The sequence below is a fragment of the Panthera onca genome, chromosome E2 (genome assembly GCF_046562875.1).
Source record: "Panthera onca isolate mPanOnc1 chromosome E2, mPanOnc1 haplotype 2, whole genome shotgun sequence".
Classification (NCBI taxonomy): domain Eukaryota; kingdom Metazoa; phylum Chordata; class Mammalia; order Carnivora; family Felidae; genus Panthera; species Panthera onca.
Genome location: NC_138353.1, coordinates 31,184,925 through 31,204,368, shown reverse-complemented (window position 1 = coordinate 31,204,368; position 19,444 = coordinate 31,184,925). Strand labels below are relative to the sequence as shown.

General features: G+C 45.1%; 1 protein-coding gene across 4 annotated transcripts in view; it reads right to left on the bottom strand.

Moving 5' to 3' along the window:
* FTO (FTO alpha-ketoglutarate dependent dioxygenase) overlaps positions 1 to 19,444 on the bottom strand; it is a 389,551-nt gene that overhangs the window by 258,587 nt on the left and 111,520 nt on the right. For all 4 annotated transcript variants that reach the window (XR_009615364.3, XM_060650765.3, XM_060650769.3 and 1 more), the window contains exon 3: positions 1,251 to 1,875. Coding sequence is in view for 3 of the 4 variants with exons in the window: in XM_060650765.3 (XP_060506748.3) it covers positions 1,251 to 1,875 (625 nt within the window). In the remaining variant the exon portion in view is untranslated. The remainder of the gene's footprint in view (positions 1 to 1,250; positions 1,876 to 19,444) is intronic.

Below are 19,444 nucleotides of genomic sequence, written 5' to 3'. Positions count from 1 at the left end.
CAGCATCATTATTTACGATGCCAGAGAAACTGCTAAAATTTCCAAATGCTCAACTAGTTCCTTGTTCCGGGCTGAAGACGTAAGGTAAAAGTTGGAAAATGTCTTAGCCACCCCGAGGCAGTGTTTGAGGATGGGAAGTGGGAAGAAATGTGAAGAGAACCACGAGAACGTCCTTTTAAGATCCCTTTTCCAAAAACGGCCATGTTAGCAAACGAAAAGCATACGGCGATAACGACATCCAATTAAAAAAATAGTTTTCAGAAAGCACTGACCCTTAAAAGTTCCAGGTCTTTCCCTGATGGGACATCTAGAACTCTGCTTTTGCAAGCATCTTCCAGTAAACAGGTCGAAGAGATAGACAACAGGGTTAATACTGCATCTTGTACCCCTCTGTCAAATGACCAGGCAAAGAACGAAGTCAGCGTGGTCACGCCATCCTGGATCTGCCCAATTGTCTTAGGAGCCTGTGATGAAAAACAGCGGAGACCCTGCACCCAGAGCAACTGAACAACACAGGAAGGAAAGTGCCGGTAGGCCGAGGAAAGGTAGCCTAGGGTCTCTGTTCCAAGGGGACCAGGTTTTGGAAACTGCAAGAACAAGTTCACCCACAGCACCCCTTTTAGGACTCGAACTGCAGCAGCGCTTATAGGGGACTGGAGAGTCTCCTAAAAATAGAGGACTGTCTGCTTACAGAACCTACTCCAACCGCTTCCAGCAAGGAAGGACAGTAGTCAAATCTGTATGAAGCCGAGAACAAGTCCATGTTTGACAAATCACTCCCATCAAGACAGTGATGTCAACCACAATAAAGGAGTTTGGCAAGACGGGCAACGTGCACCTGTGGGAACCGGGAAAGATTTGACAGATTTTTGTTTTCCCAGCCCTTTATCAGCAAGTTAATTATAGCAACTGTACCGTCTACTCTGAGCTTTAGAGAAAGGAGGTTGGCTGTATGAAACCAAGATCTGTTCTCCTGGGCATGAGAAAGACGGAATGACAGTAGTGCTTACACGCGAAAATACTCCATCTGCGTCCCGTGTAACAGAGAGTTGGGCAGCGCCCCGAGACGAGAAAGAGGTATGTTCTGCGGAGACATGGGTGAGGCAAACCTCAAGAGGGCAGGCAACACCGTGTACACACAGATGCACGCACACGCTCACGCGCACACACGCTCACGCGCACACCTCCAGAGCCTACACAACTCTGGTCGTGTTACACTCAGAGCTGCGACTTCACAGGGCAGACTGTACCTTCACAGCTATAACTATACACCGCCACCGCTGAGCGCTCCACGAGGTTTTCATCGTGATGCCAGCTCACGGCCATTTTCCCCATGCCAAAGTAAGGCTCCTCTTTCAGGTAGGGCATTTTCTGGGGATCCATGAAATTCAACAGAGTTACGTTGTATGCCGCTCTGTTCTTAATGTCCGCCTCATCCTGCCCATCGAAGGACCCCATACCGACCCGGGGGAAGTCTGGCCCTATACACACTGGCACGGCATCGATATTCGACTTCTCTTTGCAGGCGAGTTCTTCCAGAGCCTGGATGGTCTCTATCTGCAGGTAGTCATTGAGCCTGAGGAAGGTCTGACAAGCAGCCGCTATTTCAGCCTCCTCGTATCTCGTACTAGCACCCTTCACTGGCCAGGGTACCGTAAAGAGCCTGGTGTTCAGGTACTTGTAGGTGCAGCCTGGGTTTCCGATGAGGATGCGAGACACCGGAGTGAGCAAATCTTTGCCCTGGATCCTAACCAGGTCCCGAAAGAAGCAGCCATGCTTGTGCAGTGTGAGGAAGGCTTCTTGAACTTCTTTATGGAGCTCCTCGGGGACGCTGCCGGCTTCGCGGAGAATTAGTTTAGGATATTTCAGCTGCCACTAAAACAAAACCAAAGCAAAAATACGTGTTCATGGATAGCTATGATTCTATCATTTCCAGAAGTCTGTTTCTCTGTCGGCAGCATCAGGAGGAAAAACAACACAAGGTAGCGGGTGGCCTTTCTAAACAGGATTCACGTCTCTCCAGCCTCAAGCGGAAGACTAAATAAAACAGTTACCATCGGCTGTCCAGTCTAGATTTTAGCTTCCACAAGACCAAGCTCAAAACAATCGTTAAGATAAATAAAGTACTATAATAATAATTTGTGCTTTGATCCCCCAGGGTCCCTCTACGGTCACTTCTCCCTGCCCTCAACCTGTCTTCCGACCTTTGGCCCTCCAGACAACATGATTTTATTAATTAACCGCTTTAACACCTATTTATTAAGTGCCAGCTAAATGCTGAGTACGATTCTAAATCACGTATACACAGTAACTCACACCGTTATTATCTCCAGTTTTTAGATGAGAATCCAGAAGCACAGAGACATTTTAAACACTTGCCCAAAGTCACGTAGCTGATACGTGTTGGAGCTGGGATTTGAAGGCCTAGGCTCCAGAGTCTGGTTCCAGGGCAGACGAGACTGCCTTGCTTCCCACTAAGTGCCAGACTGGTTTCTGCTTTAGTACTTTCATTGAAAGAGAAATCACTTCTCCTTGGGAATTAGATAACAAGTTCCATGAACACTAGAACCATGAGACTTTTGTTTACAACTATATTACTAGTGCCCAGAATGGATTCAGTAAATGTTGAATGAATGAGTGAATAAATGAGGTATTCTATTGCGATTCAGAAAGCTGTAATAATTCCACTGGGGTCACTGGGAGAGAATACTGTAGGATAATCCTTCCTCTAATATGGAAATGCATGGATTTATTGATGCAGTAGAGGACTTCATTACCCTGTCAGCCACCACTTCTGGCTTCTAGGATTTATGAACGGGTGACAAACCAGAGATCCCGGATTCTACACAATGCAATGAACTTTTTTTTCACCAAAGCACAGGATTTTACGTTTACCCCTGTAAAGTTTAATCTGATCGGTACCTTCCCACTACTGTACAGCTAACCAGTTTTGAAACACATTTCTTCTAGATCTTCATTTAATAATGACCATTTATGTGATAAACAGGGTGAGACCACTTATTCCTCCATACATTTTTTCATTCATTATGTGTCTACAGAGCACATGAGACAGAGATAAGGTTCCTGCCCTCACAGAGTTTTCTAGCAGATCAGGTAATAAATAAGGAAAAGCAATCTCAAAATGCATGAAGTACTAGGACAGAAACAAACCACTGGGATATCATTAGATGAGGAAAGACTCTCTAAAGAGCTGGCATTTAAGCTGTGATCTTCAGGAAAAGGCCGCGTCAGCCATGTGACAAGCTGGGGAGAGAGCTTCCCGGGGAAGAGACCAAAAACTACACTGGCGCTGAGGACACCAGCCCAATCTTGAGACAAAATGGCGGCAAGTTTTACTTGAGCCAAAGAGCCAAAGCAGAGTGACGTGGTGAGGTTGAAGGGAAGGCAGAGGCTGGACCACAGGAAGCCTAGGAGGTCAAAGTAGGGAACCGGGATTTACTCAAAGTGCACTGGAGGGCTCAAGGGGAGAAGAGTAATTTGATCGACCTTTTATAAAAATCACTCTTAGTTAAAATATCGGGCATGGATTGGAAAGAGGTAAATGTGAAAGCGGAAATTCTATTAGGTGCTATCACAGCCATCCCAGGGGAAAGAGATGATGGTCTGAATTAGAGACAGAGACAAATGGACAGGTAAAATACATACTTCATAGGCAGAGCAAAAGGAAGTGCTTATGGATTAGATGTGAGGGGCAAAGAAAGGAAAGCAATTACAGGCGACTAGTAGATTCCTGGATTTAATGACTAAATAAACAACTTACCATTTTTTGTTTTACATAAGAAAGACTGGGACAAAACAGGAATAGTAGGTGGAAGAATCGGAAGGAATGAGGAGCTCTATTTTGGAGCCGTAGCCATTAAGATACCTTCAAAATCTTTGGGAATACAAGCTGGTGCAGCCACTCCAGAAAACAGTATGGAGTTTCCTCAAAAAACTAAAAAGAGAACTACCCTACGACCCAGCAATTGCACTACTAGGCATTTATCCATGGGATACAGGTGTGCTGTTTCAAAGGGACACATGCACCCCCACGTATATAGCAGCACTATCAACAACAGCCAAAGTATGGAAAGAGCCCAAATGTCCATCGATGGACGAATGGATAAAGATGTGGTACATATATGCAATGGAGTATTACTCGGCAATCAAAAAGAATGAAATCTTGCCATTTGCAACTACGTGGATGGAACTGGAGGGTATTACGCTGAGTGAAATTAGCCAGTCAGAGAAAGACAAATATCATACGACTTCACTCATAGGAGGACTTTAAGAGACAAAACAGATGAACATAAGGGAAGGAAAACAAAAATAATACAAAAACAGGGAGGGGGACAAAACAGAAGAGACTCATAAATATGGAGAACAAACTGAGGGTTACTGGAGGGGTTGTGGGAGGGGGGGATGGGCTCAATGGGGAAGGGGCACGAAGGAATCTACTCCTGAAGTCATTCTTGCACTATATGCTAACTAACTTGGATGTAAATTTAAAAAAATAAAAAATAGAATTAAAAATTAGTTTTTTAAAAAAAGATACCTACGAAATCTTGAGGTAAAAATAGCAAGGGGACAACTGCACAGACGCACCCAGAGCTCAGAGGGGCAAGTGGAGCTAGGGAAATCCAGGTGGCATTTGTCGGCACACCTTCGTTGCTGTTGTTTTTTAATGGTTTTAATTTTTGATTTTTTTTTATGTGAGAGAGAAAGTGTGTGCGCGAGTGGGGAAAGGGGGGCAGCAAGAGAAAGAGAGAATCTCAAGCAGGCTCCACACTCAGTGCAGAGCCCGACAGGGGGCTCGATCCCATGACCCTGGGATCATGACCTGAGCCAAAATCAAGAGCAGGAGGCGCTCCCGGCACATCTTTGGTTTTGAAACACCTGGAAATGAATGAGCTCTCTCAAGGAAACAGCACAAATGCAGAAGGGGGCCCGCAGCCATTGCCTGAGCCACAGAGCAAAGGAGCAAAAGAGACTTTTGGGGGAGAAAACCAGGAGAGGGTATTACTGCAGAAGTCAGAAGAGAGGAGCATTTCAAGAAGGATGGCATAGGCAGCCGCCCCCGGGGGGCCAAGCAAGATGAGGCCAGAAAGTACCCCCTAGATGTGGCAGCACGGCCATCATCGATGCCCGTGACGTGAGCAATCTCAACAGGGCGCTGGCGATAAGAGTCCGAAGAGAGTTGGCTGGTGGTGGCATGAAAGCAGGTGGCACGTATGAAGGCCTGTCTCAGGGGTCGTGCTACGGAGGGGAACAGAAAAACACAGCGGCTGATGAAGGGCGATACCGCTCGAGGCACCAACCTTCCGGACTGGAAGACGGGAGGGTACAACCAGGGCTCGTGAGGATACTCCCGGGAACAAAACGAGAGGAGAAGGATGCTGCTGCACAACACAGGGTGACGAACTACAGGAGCAAAGGCCTTGGGTGTCGAGGGCAGGAGCCTTCCAGGTGAGGGGTGTGAACGTACCCTGTAGGGCAACCCACTGGAGTTGGTGGGGGGAAGATGGTGGCACTGTTTTATTTTTAACCTGAAAAAAGCAAAAACCGAGCTGCACCAAAATATGTGTCCACGTACGTGTGATAGATGGACACACATACACACGTTTAATATGAGTACTGTGATGAAAAAGGCACCATAGGGCGCCTGGGTGGCACAGTCGGTTAAGCGTCCGACTTCAGCTCACGTCATGATCTCGCCGTCCGCGAGTTCGAGCCCCGCATCGGGCTCTGGGCTGATGGCTCAGAGCCTGGAGCCTGCTTCCGATTCTGTGTCTCCCTCTCTCTCTGCCCCTCCCCCATTCATGCTCTGTCTCTCTCTGTCTCAAAAATAAATAAACGTTAAAAAAAAATTAAAAAAAAAAAAGGCACCATATACAAGTAGTACTTATGTCTACTTTATGAGTAACCACCAAAAAACTCCCTGAGACTTAGTCATTTGCATGTTATCAAGTTTACAGCCCTATCCGAATCTAGACCTTCGTCCTCCTCCCAGGGCTGGAGTCATTTCATATCCCTCTTGAGAAAGCCTGCTCTTGCATACATCTCCTCCCAACTGTGTGTTCAGTAATGCCGCCCCGGTAGCTTGAAATTGGCCATGGTGAAGTATTTACACCACAGAAATCAGGAAACACTGAGTCAAAGCTGAAGGGTTTTTTTGTTTTGTTTTGTTTTGTTTTCCCAGACAGCCAATTCTTTTTTTTTTTAATTTTTAATATTTATTTCTGAAAGAGAGAGAGAGACTCAGAGCATGAGCAGGGGAGGGGCAGAGAGAGAGGGAGACACAGAATCCGAAGCGGGCTCCAGGCTCTGAGCTGTCGGCACAGAGCCCGACACGGGGCTTGAACTCACAAACCGTGGGATCATGACCTGAGCCGAAGTCGGATGCCCAACCGACTGAGCCACCCAGGCGCCCCTTCAGACAACCAATTCTTAAACATTTAGTAGGATACCACTGTGTATGCTTGAAATGCGTTATGGACAGGAGTACGTGGTCAGAAAACATTTGGATCAGAGGAAAGATATTTCCTATATCGGAATAAACTGGGAAAAAGAAGATGTAAACTCAGATAGGGCCATAAACTTGATAATATGCAAACGACTAAGTTTTGGGATTTTTTGTGGGGGGGGGGGGGGAGAGGGGAGCACTTCCAATTTTCACAGTGAAAATGCCAAACAAATCACTATCTAAGAATGTGTGCCGGTCATTTGGGCTGTTTGCCAAATAGTTCTGGATTTCTCCCCTATCATCCAGGATTTGGGGCCCATGTGAACTTACACTTCCAAGCCCGCCTCATGCTGGATGAAACATGTCACTATTTCTGCCCAGTGAAAAATGCTGGCTGCCACTTCCAGCCTGGAGCACTGCACTGCCAGTGCCAGACCCTCTAGAACATTCTTTCTGGCACAGTAACCGGCTAGTGGCTGCTTGGATCTCTGAGTTACTACTTTAATGGGTAGTGACTCTTTGCCAACCCACAAATGATATGTAAAGTGAATAAGAAGTATTGTTGGGGGAAGCCACTGAGATTTGAGGGTTGTTTGTCACTACAGCATTATCTAGCCTATTCTGCCTAATCCAGAACGCAGGGAACAGAAGGTATGGAGGAAGTCTGAGGAAGTATGCGGAAGAAAAATCAATTAGTCAAGTCTGCATACGGAAAAATGACCTTACTAGGAAGGGACAGTAGGACTGCCCTGCTTCTCAGAGGGCCTATCTGAGGTGGGGGATCATAAACTTAAAGTTGACAAAGAGCAGACTTATGGGGAACACCACTGGGAATTGCCATTGAGACTGTCAGGGACACATTTAGGATTTATAGTTTCTATACTCACTTATTCCATTTGCAAAACAAGAAGAGAAATCTCATACTTTCTGTTCATGCAGCTCGTGAAGGGAGCAATGTAAGCTAGTAAGCAACAACAGAATATTCTGGAGCCAAGAGCCGTCACTCTAATTTTATCACTAAACTAACTATTCTCTGAGCAAGTCCCCAAACACTCGGTATGTTCGAAGCACATCTAACCAACAGCAATGGTTCAGAAGGAAATTTCTCTATACTGTCTTAACGGTTCTGGGGTTCTTCTAAACAACACTCAGTATAAGATAGGAAACAAAATAAGAGAATTCCCAAGAACTTTATTTGGGAACACACCCACTCTGGGACTGGGAGAGGAGGAAGGCTGGAAATAATACACAAACACACATCTACATCTACCTACAGCTGCCATTGCTCAAATAGACAGTGGGGCTGGAGACTCCAGAAGAGGTATTGAACACAGGAGAATAATAATTCTAAAGACCTGGGAAACTCACACAACCATATGCGTATCACATGTAAATACCTTGACAATAAAAAAAGCATTCCAAAAATAAGAGTACAAATGACGTGCGAAAGTATCCCCCGCCCCCCCAAATTTTGCACTGATCTCTCATCTGCCTTTCCCCTTTAACCACATCTGCCTCTTTTCCTACAGGTCTCAAGGGGCCAGCATTCGGCAACCCCCTTCGGACAGGCCCTTTCCCCCAAATCTATACCTGCCAGGACCTTCTCATCCTCCAGGCTACTTTCTAAAGAATCCTTCCCTGAACTTCCACCCTCACGTACGTATCCCCGTTCCCCTTCATTACACTTCTCTTTCTGCTTTCACAGCACGTGCCAATCTGTAACTACTTATTTATTTGAACTACTATTTATTTTTATTTTTTTAATATGAAATTTATTGGCAAATTGGTTTCCATACAACAGCCAGTGCTCATCCCAACAGGTGCCCCCCCATGCCCATCACCCACTTTCTCCTCCCTCCCACCCCCCATCAACCCTCGGTTTGTTCTCGGTTTTTAAGAGTCTCTTATGGTTTGGCTCCCTCCCTCTCTATTTTTTTTTCCTCCCCCTCCCCCATGGTCTTCTGTGAAGTTTCTCAGGATCCACATAAGAATGAAAACATATGGTATCTGTCTTTCTCTGTCTGACTTATTTCACTTAGCATAACACTCTCCTGTTCCATCCACGTTGCTACAAAGGGCCAGATTTCATTCTTTCTCATTGCCAAGTAGTATTCTATTGTGTATATAAACCACAATTTCTTTATCCATTCATCAGTTGATGGACATTTAGGCTCTTTCCATCATTTGGCTATTGTTGAGAGTGCTGCTATAAACATTGGGGTACAAGTGCCCCTATGCATCAGCCCTCCTGTATCCCTTGGGTATATTCCTAGCAGTGCTATTGCTGGGTCATAGGGTAGATCTATTTTTAATTTTTTGAGGACCCTCCACACTGTTTTCCAGAGCGGCTGCACCAGTTTGCATTCCCACCAACAGTGCAAGAGGGTTCCCGTATCTCCACCTCCTCTCCAGCATCTATAGTCTCCTGATTTGTTCATTTTGGCCACTCTGACTGGCGTGAGGTGATATCTGAGTGTGGTTTTGATTTCTATTTCCCTGATGAGGAGTGATGTTGAGCATCTTTTCATGTGCCTGTTGGTCATCTGGATGTCTTCTTTAGAGAAGTGTCTATTCATGTTTTCTGCCCATTTCTTCACTGGATTATTTGTTTAAAATCTCTCCTGCAAGCCTGAATCTCCCAGAAGAAGGACACGGTAGTGGCTTTATTCTCCACTTTATCTCCAAGCCCTCGGCTGGCTCAAATATAAGTGCTTAAGACTTGTTTCTAAGAGTAAAAGAAGAAAAGGTCTGAGACTGATAGAAAGCAGATTAGCGGGGGTCTGAGCTAGGAGTGGAAAAGAAGGCTGACTGCAAAGAGGCAGGAGGGATCTTCTGGGCATTCTGGAAATGTTCTAAAACTACCATGGTGATAGTTGCACAACTCTGCCAATTTACCAAAAATTACTGAACTGTATAATCTTAAAAGGTGAATTGTATGGTATGTAAATTGTACATATACACAGCTCATCAATAAGCAGCTTTTAAAAGATGGATACATTTGGGGGCGCCTGGGTGGCTCAGTCAGTTAAGTGTCAGACTCTTGGTTTTGGCTCAGATCATGATCTCATGGTTCATTAGTTCAAGCCCCATGTCAGGCTCTGCACCGGCAGCATAGAGCCTGCTTGGGATTCTCTCTCTCCCTCTCTCTCTGTCCCTCTCCCCTTCTCGCTCTCTCTGTCTCTCTCAAAATAAATAAACTTAAAAAAAATAAAAATAAAAAAATAAAAGGTGGATACATTTGAATATGCAAAATTTTTTAAATTCTACATGAAAAGAATTATAAAATAAAAAGGCAAACACTAACTGGAAAAAACTATTTGTCATCTATTTGGCAAAAATGGACAATATTCTTAATAAATAATCTTTCAGGGGCGCCTGGGTGGCTCAGTCGGTTAAGCGTCCGACTTCGGCTCAGGTCACGATCTCGCGGTCCGTGAGTTCGAGCCCCGCGTCGGGCTCTGGGCTGATGGCTCAGAGCCTGGAGCCTGCTTCCCATTCTGTGTCTCCCTCTCTCTCTCTGCCCCTCCCCCGTTCATGCTCTGTCTCTCTCTGTCTCAAAAATAAATAAAACGTTAAAAAAAAAATTAAAAAAATAAATAATCTTTCAAATTTAAATATATGTACATATACACATACAACTATCTATCTATATATATTGATATATATATATCAATAAAGAAAATCACATAAATTAATGGAAAAGGCTCTTCAATTCAGAAAAATATTGAACTGCCCCAAAGTCAGAAAAAAATACAAATTAACATAATTTGTATTAAATTATATTTAATTTAGTTTTGCCTATCAAATTTGCAAAAAACAAAATTTTATCATAGTAATACACATTGCTGGTGAGGCAAAACCAAATACTCTAATAGTCTGCAATCAGGAATGCAAACTATTACAACTTTGCTATGGCCAGTTAGACAAAATTTACCAGAACCTAATATGCTCATATCTTTCCATCCAGTTTTCCTACTTTTAAGAATTTCTCATAGGGAAAGAATTAGAGAAACATACCAAGATTATAAGGATATTCATCATACTATTATTTATGATTAAAAGCTGAAAACCACCAAATGCCCAACATGGGATTAGAGGTGAAATGGTATATTCATACAAGATGGAATACTAAAGTAACACACTTTAGGAAAAAATCTGTACTGTTTTGTGAAAAACGTACATAACAAAATACTATTAAACAAGAAATTTAATAACCAGATATTTAGACAATAGGATCTCAGCTTTAACAGAAAACAAATGTAGACATGTAAATACAGAAAAAAAAAATTAGGGGAAAATACGGTCACAAATTGATGGTGGTTATCTCTAAGTGGTGAACCTGGACATAATTTTAATTTTCTTCTTTAGACATCTGTATATTTTTCAGATTTGCCAAAATAAATCTAAAATACCTTTTAAATTAGAACAATCAAGGAACGGGTGCCCAGGTGGCTTCGTCGGTTAAGCATCTGACTCTTGATCTCGGCTCAGGTCACGATGTCACGGTTCATGGGATTGAGCCCCGTGTCGGGCTCTGTGCTGACAGCGTGGAGCCCACTGGGGATTCTCTCTCTCTACCCCTCCCCCACCAAAATAAATACACTTTAGAAAAAAGAAAATCAAGGATAAAATGTCGTTTTCAAAAATTCTTAATTTTCATGACATTTCTTATATTTGCCAAGAGATTCTTTTTGATGACCCTGAATTTTCTTTTTTTTTTTTTTAAAGTTTATTTATTTTTGAGACAGAGAGAGACAGAGCATGAACAGGGGAGGGGCAGAGAGAGAGGGAGACACAGAATCTGAAACAGGCTCCAGGCTCTGAGCTGTCAGCACAGAGCCCGACGCGGGGCTCGAACTCACAGACCGCAAGATCATGACCTGAGCCGAAGCCGGACGTTTAACTGACTGAGCCACCCAGGCGCCCCAATGATGACCCTGAATTTTCAAAAATGTTTCAATGTAACTTCCTGCACTAATTTAGATCTGATTTAAAACGTTGTTGAAGGCTCTAGAAAATTATGATTTTAATGCAATAAATACAAATAATATATTCGAACTGGCTCATTTGGTCACTATCTCAAAAAAAAAATCCAAGGGAAAAGTCCTCCATCCTAAATGCCTGATCTAATTATTTATAAAGTAACTAGGCTAGTGCCTGACACATAAAAACACCACGGAGTGTTTCTTAAATTTTTCTTTAACAAGAGCAAGTAACTCTGGGAAAGAACTCAACGTTAAATAATGGATTATTAACTCATTCTGCCAAACAAGCAAGTTTACTTTCCGTTTTGGACAGGTACGTGTAAAACATCAGATATCACTCAATGATCTGGAACTGCCGTCGGCAGATTTTCAGGTATGTTAGAATTTTTTTGTTGTTTAATCCCATGAAAGTTTTGCCAGGGAGTATGCAGTCATGCAATTATATTAATAGTTGTCTGGTCACCTAATATATTTCTTGAGGTCTACAAAAGATTCCGTCACCTAAATGACAATTATATAGTTTAATAAGCAGCTGGAAAGGCATCGTAGATATAAATTGCCAACATGCCAGGGCTTTTATCAATCTTCGACAGATGCAGAATGAATGGTAGGTTTTCTGGAGAATACGCTTTATTTTCCACCTATTTGACACCATTATGTGAAAATTCTACTGCTTCTCCTCTCACATCAAGGGACAGTTCTGAAAGGATGTCGTCCTACAGAGAGGACAGACCTGCTGTTAAATGAAGAAGATACCAGTGTTGCAGGAGGCTCACGTAAACGAAGCCAATGGAACTGAACCTTCGGTAGAGTGAAATTAAACCGATAGTCTTCAAGTGACTTGGGAAAGGTACTTCATTTAAAAAGTGTTAGGACAATGGAATACTACGTGGCAATGAGAAAGAATGAAATATGGCCTTTTGTAGCAACGTGGATGGAACTGGAGAGTGTGATGCTAAGTGAAATAAGCCATACAGAGAAAGACAGATACCATATGGTTTCACTCTTATGTGGATCCTGAGAAACTTAACAGAAACCCATGGGGGAGGGGAAGAAAAAAAAAAAAAGAGGTTGAAGTGGGAGAGAGCCAAAGCATAAGAGACTGTTAAAAACTGAGAACAAACTGAGGGTTGATGGGGGGTGGGAGGGAGGGGAGGGTGGGTGATGGGTATTGAGGAGGGCACCTTTTGGGATGAGCACTGGGTGTTGTATGGAAACCAATTGGACAGTAAATTTCATATATTGGGGGAAAAAAAAGGAAAAAAAAATAAAAAAATAAAAATAAATAAATAAAAAGTGTTAGGATACTGTGATGCCAAGTGACTGTATTTCTAATCTGGCTGTTAGTAGAGTTTGCTGGTAACACTTTGTATTTTGCACTCCACAGAAATGTATATACACATTACCAGTCATAATATTTTCTGTATAATTTTCATTGTAACATGCTCATGACTGGGCAACCATATCCTGAGACAAATGGGGTGGACACTTATCTGGCCCAACCTCCTGCTGCACGATGCTGAGCAGTCTCCCAAAGGAGGCTCTCTTCTGAGGTTACTGCATAGGCTTTGCCACAGCTTTCGCGACCGGTCTTGTGATGACGTGTGGTTTGCTACAAAGCGGCTCAGAGGTGTTTGTTCACTCATTGCATGGTTCGTCTTTTGGGTGTTAATTTAAAATGACTGGATACCTGCTGTGTACCAGACACCGTACAAGGTGCCATAAGTACGAAGATAAAAAACAAGGTAGCTCCTGTTTTATATAGCACCTCGTAGTTTAACAGTACAGATAGAAATAAAAACCGCTAGCTAAAGAACGGCTCATCATCATGGAAATATGAATATACTACAATGGGAGCAAGGAATAAACGAGCAGGAAGGGACTCTGGAAATTTTTCATTTGTTGAGCACATATTTATTGAGCACATACTATTTGCAAAGCGCTAGGTGTTGGGAATACGAAGAGGACAAAACTTCAATATGGTAGCCAGGAGCTCCCATATATACATATGGCATATAAACACCTGGTATCTATGGCCCATAATATACATAGTATTTTACGGATTTAGTATTCACTTATTTAGATTGTGACAGTGCTATGGAAAAAAAGAAATCCAAGGTAAGTAGGAGAGAAATGCTATTATACAGGGGCTGGTCAGAGAGGGCCTCTGATAAGGTGACATCTGAGCAGAAAAATGCAAGAAATGAGGACCCCGCCTGGGCGGGGAAGAGAGTTCCAGACTAAGGGAACACCAAGTGCGAGCCTTGGGGGCAGCAGTGTGCTTGGGTTGATTCTCCGAAGGGCGAGAATGCCAGAGTGGCAGGAGGAGGGGCGGCAGAGGCAGGAAATGAGCAGAGAGAAGCTCCGGGGCCAGAACTCAGGGTGCTTTGTGGGCAAACGTCAGGTCCCAGGCTTTCACTCCGAACAAGGCGGGGAGCGATGTAAGGGCTCTGAGCATGAAAAGCATAAGGAGCCAACTCAAGCTTCAGAAACAGCAGGGCTACAGACGCGGTGTTGAAACAGACAGAAAGCTCTCTGCAACCACCTGAGAAAGAGAGGGCGGTAGCCTGGCGACTGTGTAGAAGACAGAAGTGGTAAGAAGTGGCTAGATTTTTAATACACCCTGAAAGTAAAACAAGTGGGATTTCCCGGTATCTTCACAGAAGAGGTCGTAGTTAAGCAAGGTCTTCAAGGGTGAGTAGATGCTCACCAGACAGAAAAGGGGATAAGGGTACTCCACACCCAGGGAATAACAGGCACCAGGCCACGGAAGGACGGAAGGACACAGCAGATCCAGGGTGTAGCAAGAAACCCCGCAGGACAGGAGTCTAAGGTTGGATGGATTCCATGTTAGGCAATGGGCAAAGATTCGACCAGAGAGGTAGTCGCTAGCCTTATAGGCTACGCTGAGGAGGGTGAACTTGACCTTACAGGCAAGCGAGACCGAGCAAAATTTATCAAGCAAGGAGTGACAGGTCAGACACGTTAATAGGAATGCAATATTGATGGCACCGGAGAGGGAACAGGTAACACCAAGTTGGAAAACCCCCAAACTGTGTTGGTGGAAAACGATAAACGAGGGCCGGAATGAAGACTATGTCGGTGGAAATGGAAAAGAAGACACACCTTGAGGGAGTACAGAGAGGCAGAACTGCCAGGGCCCAGCGCCTGAATGAGGGCTCGAAGCAACGGGCAGGAAGTGAGGACGGCAAGGTGTCTGACTTGATGAACGGGCCAAAGGGGACAGCCACTAGGGAAGAGGATGAACGGCGGGATCCCCTAAAATGGATCCTCACCAAAATGTACGTCGTAGCTTGTCCTACTTGTGCCCCAGACCCTCTCATGGCCTCTCAAGTCATTCGGAGTCACAGCCAGCACGGCCAGCATAGACAGCAAGTTCCCGTATCATGGGCCATGGCTCTCTGACCTCGTCTCTTCTGTTCTCAACTCTCTCATTCCGCTCCAGATATGCTGGGGTCAGGGGCTCCCCCTCAAACATACCGAGGCTCTGCTGTTCCCTATGTCCAGAACATTCTTCCTGCAATGTTGGAATGGCTTGTTCCTAAACCTCCAGAAGGTCTTTGTTCAAATGTCACTACGAGAAGGCCTTCTGCAATCCCCTTATTTGCAATTCCCCACCTACAGTGCCCCTTCACGGACTTTATCTCCATACCAGTGTTCCCGTCCGACATTTATTTTTCAGTTTCCTGTTTATTTCTCTTCCCTCCCCACTCCCATCCCACCCCATAAGAAATAAGCTCAAAGAAGGAAGAGTCTTCTGTCAGTTTTCACAACTTCATCTCTAATGTCTAAAACATTTCCTGCATAGAGTAAGGGAGCTAAATACACATGTTTAGTGAAGTCGGTAATGAACTAATACAGATCATGTCGGGTTAGATGTTCCTGTGAGACGCTCAGGCACAGCCACCCGATAGGCAGTTGGGACCAGAGCACTGGAAGTCGCAAGGGAGAGCAGGGATGGAGACGGAGATTTGCGATCGTGGGGATGAAGGCAGAGCAATTCCCCAGAAGCATCAAGAGCTACGGTAGGACGATACTAAAATTCAGACTCAGGAGTCAGACAGCCTGGGCTCAGATCCTGGTCTTGACACTTCTTGCTTATCATATAAACCTTGAACAAAGTTTTAAAACCCTCTGTGCCTCAGTGTTCTCATCTGTAAAATGGGATTTAAAAAAAAAAAAAACAAAAACCTGCCTCAGAGGGTTAAGAGTTAAAGAAGCAAATACACGTAAAGAGAACAGCAAACAGTACCAGAAAAGCCTGGCACACGGAAAGGGACACAGGAAATGAAAGCAAGGGGGCATACTGACGGGAGAGGCATTTTCTCTGGATAAGAGGGGTAACATTTAAACATTTTTTTTTTAAGTTTATTTTATTTGTTTTGACAGAGAGAGCACAAGCAGGGGAGGGGCACATAGAGAAGGAGAGAGACAGAATCCCAAGCAGGCTCTGCGCTGTCAGAGGGGCTCGAACTCACAAACCGTGAGATGGTGACCTGGGACGAAGTTGGACGCTTGATCGACTAAGCCCCCCCAGGCGCCCCCCCGCCACCAGGGGTAAGAAGCCAGGGTTTATTTTCAGACTACGTAGCCCCTCCTCTCCTTATCCTCTGTAGTGAACCTACAGAAGTTCCCTCCGCTTCTCCTTTGAGTGTGTTGTTGTTTTATTTCTCTTCTCTCTGGTCCAATCAGAAGACACCAAAAACCATCTCTGAAGGTGTTTCAAATTTGAGCAAGGTATGGGATACTGGGAGGCGCACCGCATGGCAGGAAGAGCGTGGGCCTTCGGAGGCAGATAAATGTGGTCTTGAACTCCACCTCTGCTGCTCAGATACGGAGCTTGGTCTGGATCTAAAGAGAAATTTGGTTTTTAATTTTTTTCATCTTTACTTATTTTTGAGAGAGAGAGAGAGAGAGAGCAAGCGAGACAGGGCGTGAGCAGGGGAGGGGCAGAGAGAGAGGGAGACACAGAATCCCAAGCAGGCTCCAGGCTCTGAGCTGTCAGCCCAGAGCCCGACGGGGGGCTCAAACTCACAAACTGCAAGTTCATGACCTGGGCCGAACTCAGCCACCCAGGCGCCCCTAAAGAGAAATTTCTAAAAGAGAAAGATAATACCTACCCCCCCCCAACACCGCAAACCTGAAGAAGAGTAACTGCTGCACACATTTTTGTGGCATAAGTGAACGGGGCGGTTGTGAGGGCAGAATGCAAGAACGCGGCCCACTTAAGGGTGTGGGGTCAACGCGCGGACCCAACAGAGAAGCTACAGCAAGCCTTGCTTTGGGGACTGGCAGCTGGACTGGCATTCTTGTGGCCAGGGCCTGTTTAAAAGACCCGGAGTCGGGTCAGAACTTTCTATTTATTCATGTCCTTATACTTCATCTTCGAAGGGAAAAGATTTGCTTTAGGAAGGGTTTGCTGAAGCACTAGCCCTTATTATAAGGCGCACTTAAAGTGATTAGATCCTGTTATCGGGTCTGTTGTGGGTCTTGGAAAGATAAAAGGGCCACCTTGGTAGTTGTTCTGTTTGCCTCTGAGTTTCCTTTTATCCCCCAGTGTTGGGCTGGCTGCGAGCACCGCGGCTGATAACCTTTGTGTTTAATTCGTCGTGTACCAGCACCGCTCGCACCATGCCAAAGCCGAAAGGCTCAGCAGCTGCTTTACGGCAACGTGCGTAATCATGTCTCCGAAAATAGCAATAGGGATTTAAGAACTGATTGCATTTTGTGGGTTTACTTGTTTTAAGGAAAGTGCTTTGGAAAAAAAAAATTTTTTTTTTTCTGATTACCAAAGAATACGTGCTCATTCAAGATAGTTTGGAAAACCAGAAACGCTCAAAGGATCGAAAACCCTACCACGCCGGCCTAGAACATTTCTGCATAAATCCTGCAGACCTTTCCAGATCCCGCCTCCCCAGAGAGGAGCGTGCATGGACAAAAACAAAATTAAAATCACACTAAACGTTATGATATGACTGGCTTTTGGAATTAACTAATTGGTGCATTAATTCATTCATCCAGCCAAGCAAATTATTTAAATACCTAACTTAGGTGCCAGGCCCTGTACAAAGCACGAAGGATGAGGGAGACGAGCATATAAATAAAATCAGTGAGATACACGGAGGTGATAAAGGTGCACGCAAAGTCCGACGGGTACACACGACAGGGAGCAGAGACAATTCTCCGCGCTGTAGAGGTGTCAGGGAAGCACCCTACAAGAGAGGACACGTTACTCACAGGTAACAGAAGTTCACCAACGAAGGGACGTCAGCCGGGGATGGAGCAAGAAGGCCCAAAACATGAGACCGCGCAGCTGGTCTGAGGTGCTTGCGACAAAAGTCCAGCGTACGTAACAAGATGAAAGAGACTAAGAGATAAGGCTACAAATGCAAGACCCAGGCAACGAGCGGCCACCGCGCGGTTTGAAGCAGGGGGTTGGCCTGCGCAGATTGATGTCTTGGTTAGAAAATGTGCTAGAGCTCTAAGGATTAAGAAAGAGGCGCACGGAGGAAAAACTAGTCCATAAAAGGACTCATCCGGTGAAAGACAGCGAAGATCTAATGAGAAGGGAGATGACAGATAAACGTCCTGGAATGGACAGTGAGCTGGAAGCCAAGGGACCTGGATTCTAGATGGGTAAACATCTTCTTTCCTGTCTTCCTTCTGCAGCTACTGAGAATCAGCCACATCCAAGTGCACGCTAGATGCTGGAGAAACAAAGATGAGGGGGTCAAATTCTTACCCCCAAGAGCTTACATCCTAGGAGGAAAGCAGAGGTGACCGTGCACTATCAGTGCCTGCCCAGAACGCCTTCCCCTCCTTCTTTGGGACGGGGACTCCGATCGTCCCCTAAGGAAACCATCCATCTCTGACTCACAGCCCATGCACTTTGAGTGGAAATGGTCCTATCTGAGCCCAACTCCACGAGTGGGTGCATGAACTGGGCTGTGCAAACAGGAGCGTCTCACCCACCTGAACACAGTGACTGGTTCAGGAATAGGCACAGGATTCTAACCAGGCCAACGAGATCACTCCCAGGAGAACTGGATGGACCACCCCCCCCCAAAAAAAAAAAAAAAAAGAAATTACTGCCTTCTTCTAAGATCCCATGTGCTTCAAACCACATGCCCCTCGGGCTGTGAGAGTCCTCCTGTGCTAGCAGGTCAGAGCCCATCCAGCATGAAGTCACAAGGGGCGCAGAACCAAATCACGGCACAGAGAAAAGCAGTGATCAGATACCATCTTTTGAGAGGCTGGATTCAGCCGGGCACTCCAAGGCCTCTACGTTAAGAAGGCCAGTAAATTCCCTTTTTTTGCTGCAATGAGTTTGTTTGGGGTTTTGCCACTTGTAATTGAAAGAGTACTGACGAAGTCAGGGAGAGAAACACAGAACCCCGTAACTGCAACACAATGCGATGGGCACCACAGAGGTATCCCACAGGGTACAAGAAGCTCAGAACAACAAAGCAAAGTCAACTCTACTTGTAGGTAAGGGGATGTTTAATCGAAGTCTTTTTTTTTTTTAATGTTTATTTATTTTTGAGAGAGTAGGAGAGAGAGAGAGAGAGAGAGAGAGAGACAAGCAGGGAAGGGGCAGAGAGCGAGGGAGACACAGAATCTGAAGCAGGTTCCAGGCTCTGACGCGGGGGCTCGAACCCACGAACCGTGAGATCATGACTTGAGCCGAAGTCGGACGCTTAGCCAACTGAGCCACCCAGGCGCCCCTAAGTGAAGTCTTGAAGACTTAGCCGTCTGGCAACAAGAAAGGCGCAAAAAGGATAGTCTATGCAGAAGAGACACAATGAGCAGAGGCAAGGAAGTACAAAAGGCATGGAACGTTGGGGAAGAAAAAACAGTCCACTGTGCTAAAGCCCTAAGTTCACGGCAGAGAGCAGATCGTGAAGGAGTCTGTACGTTCTGGGGATGATAAGGAGTCACTGCATAACCAGATCAGACCATTTCGCTTCTCATTTAA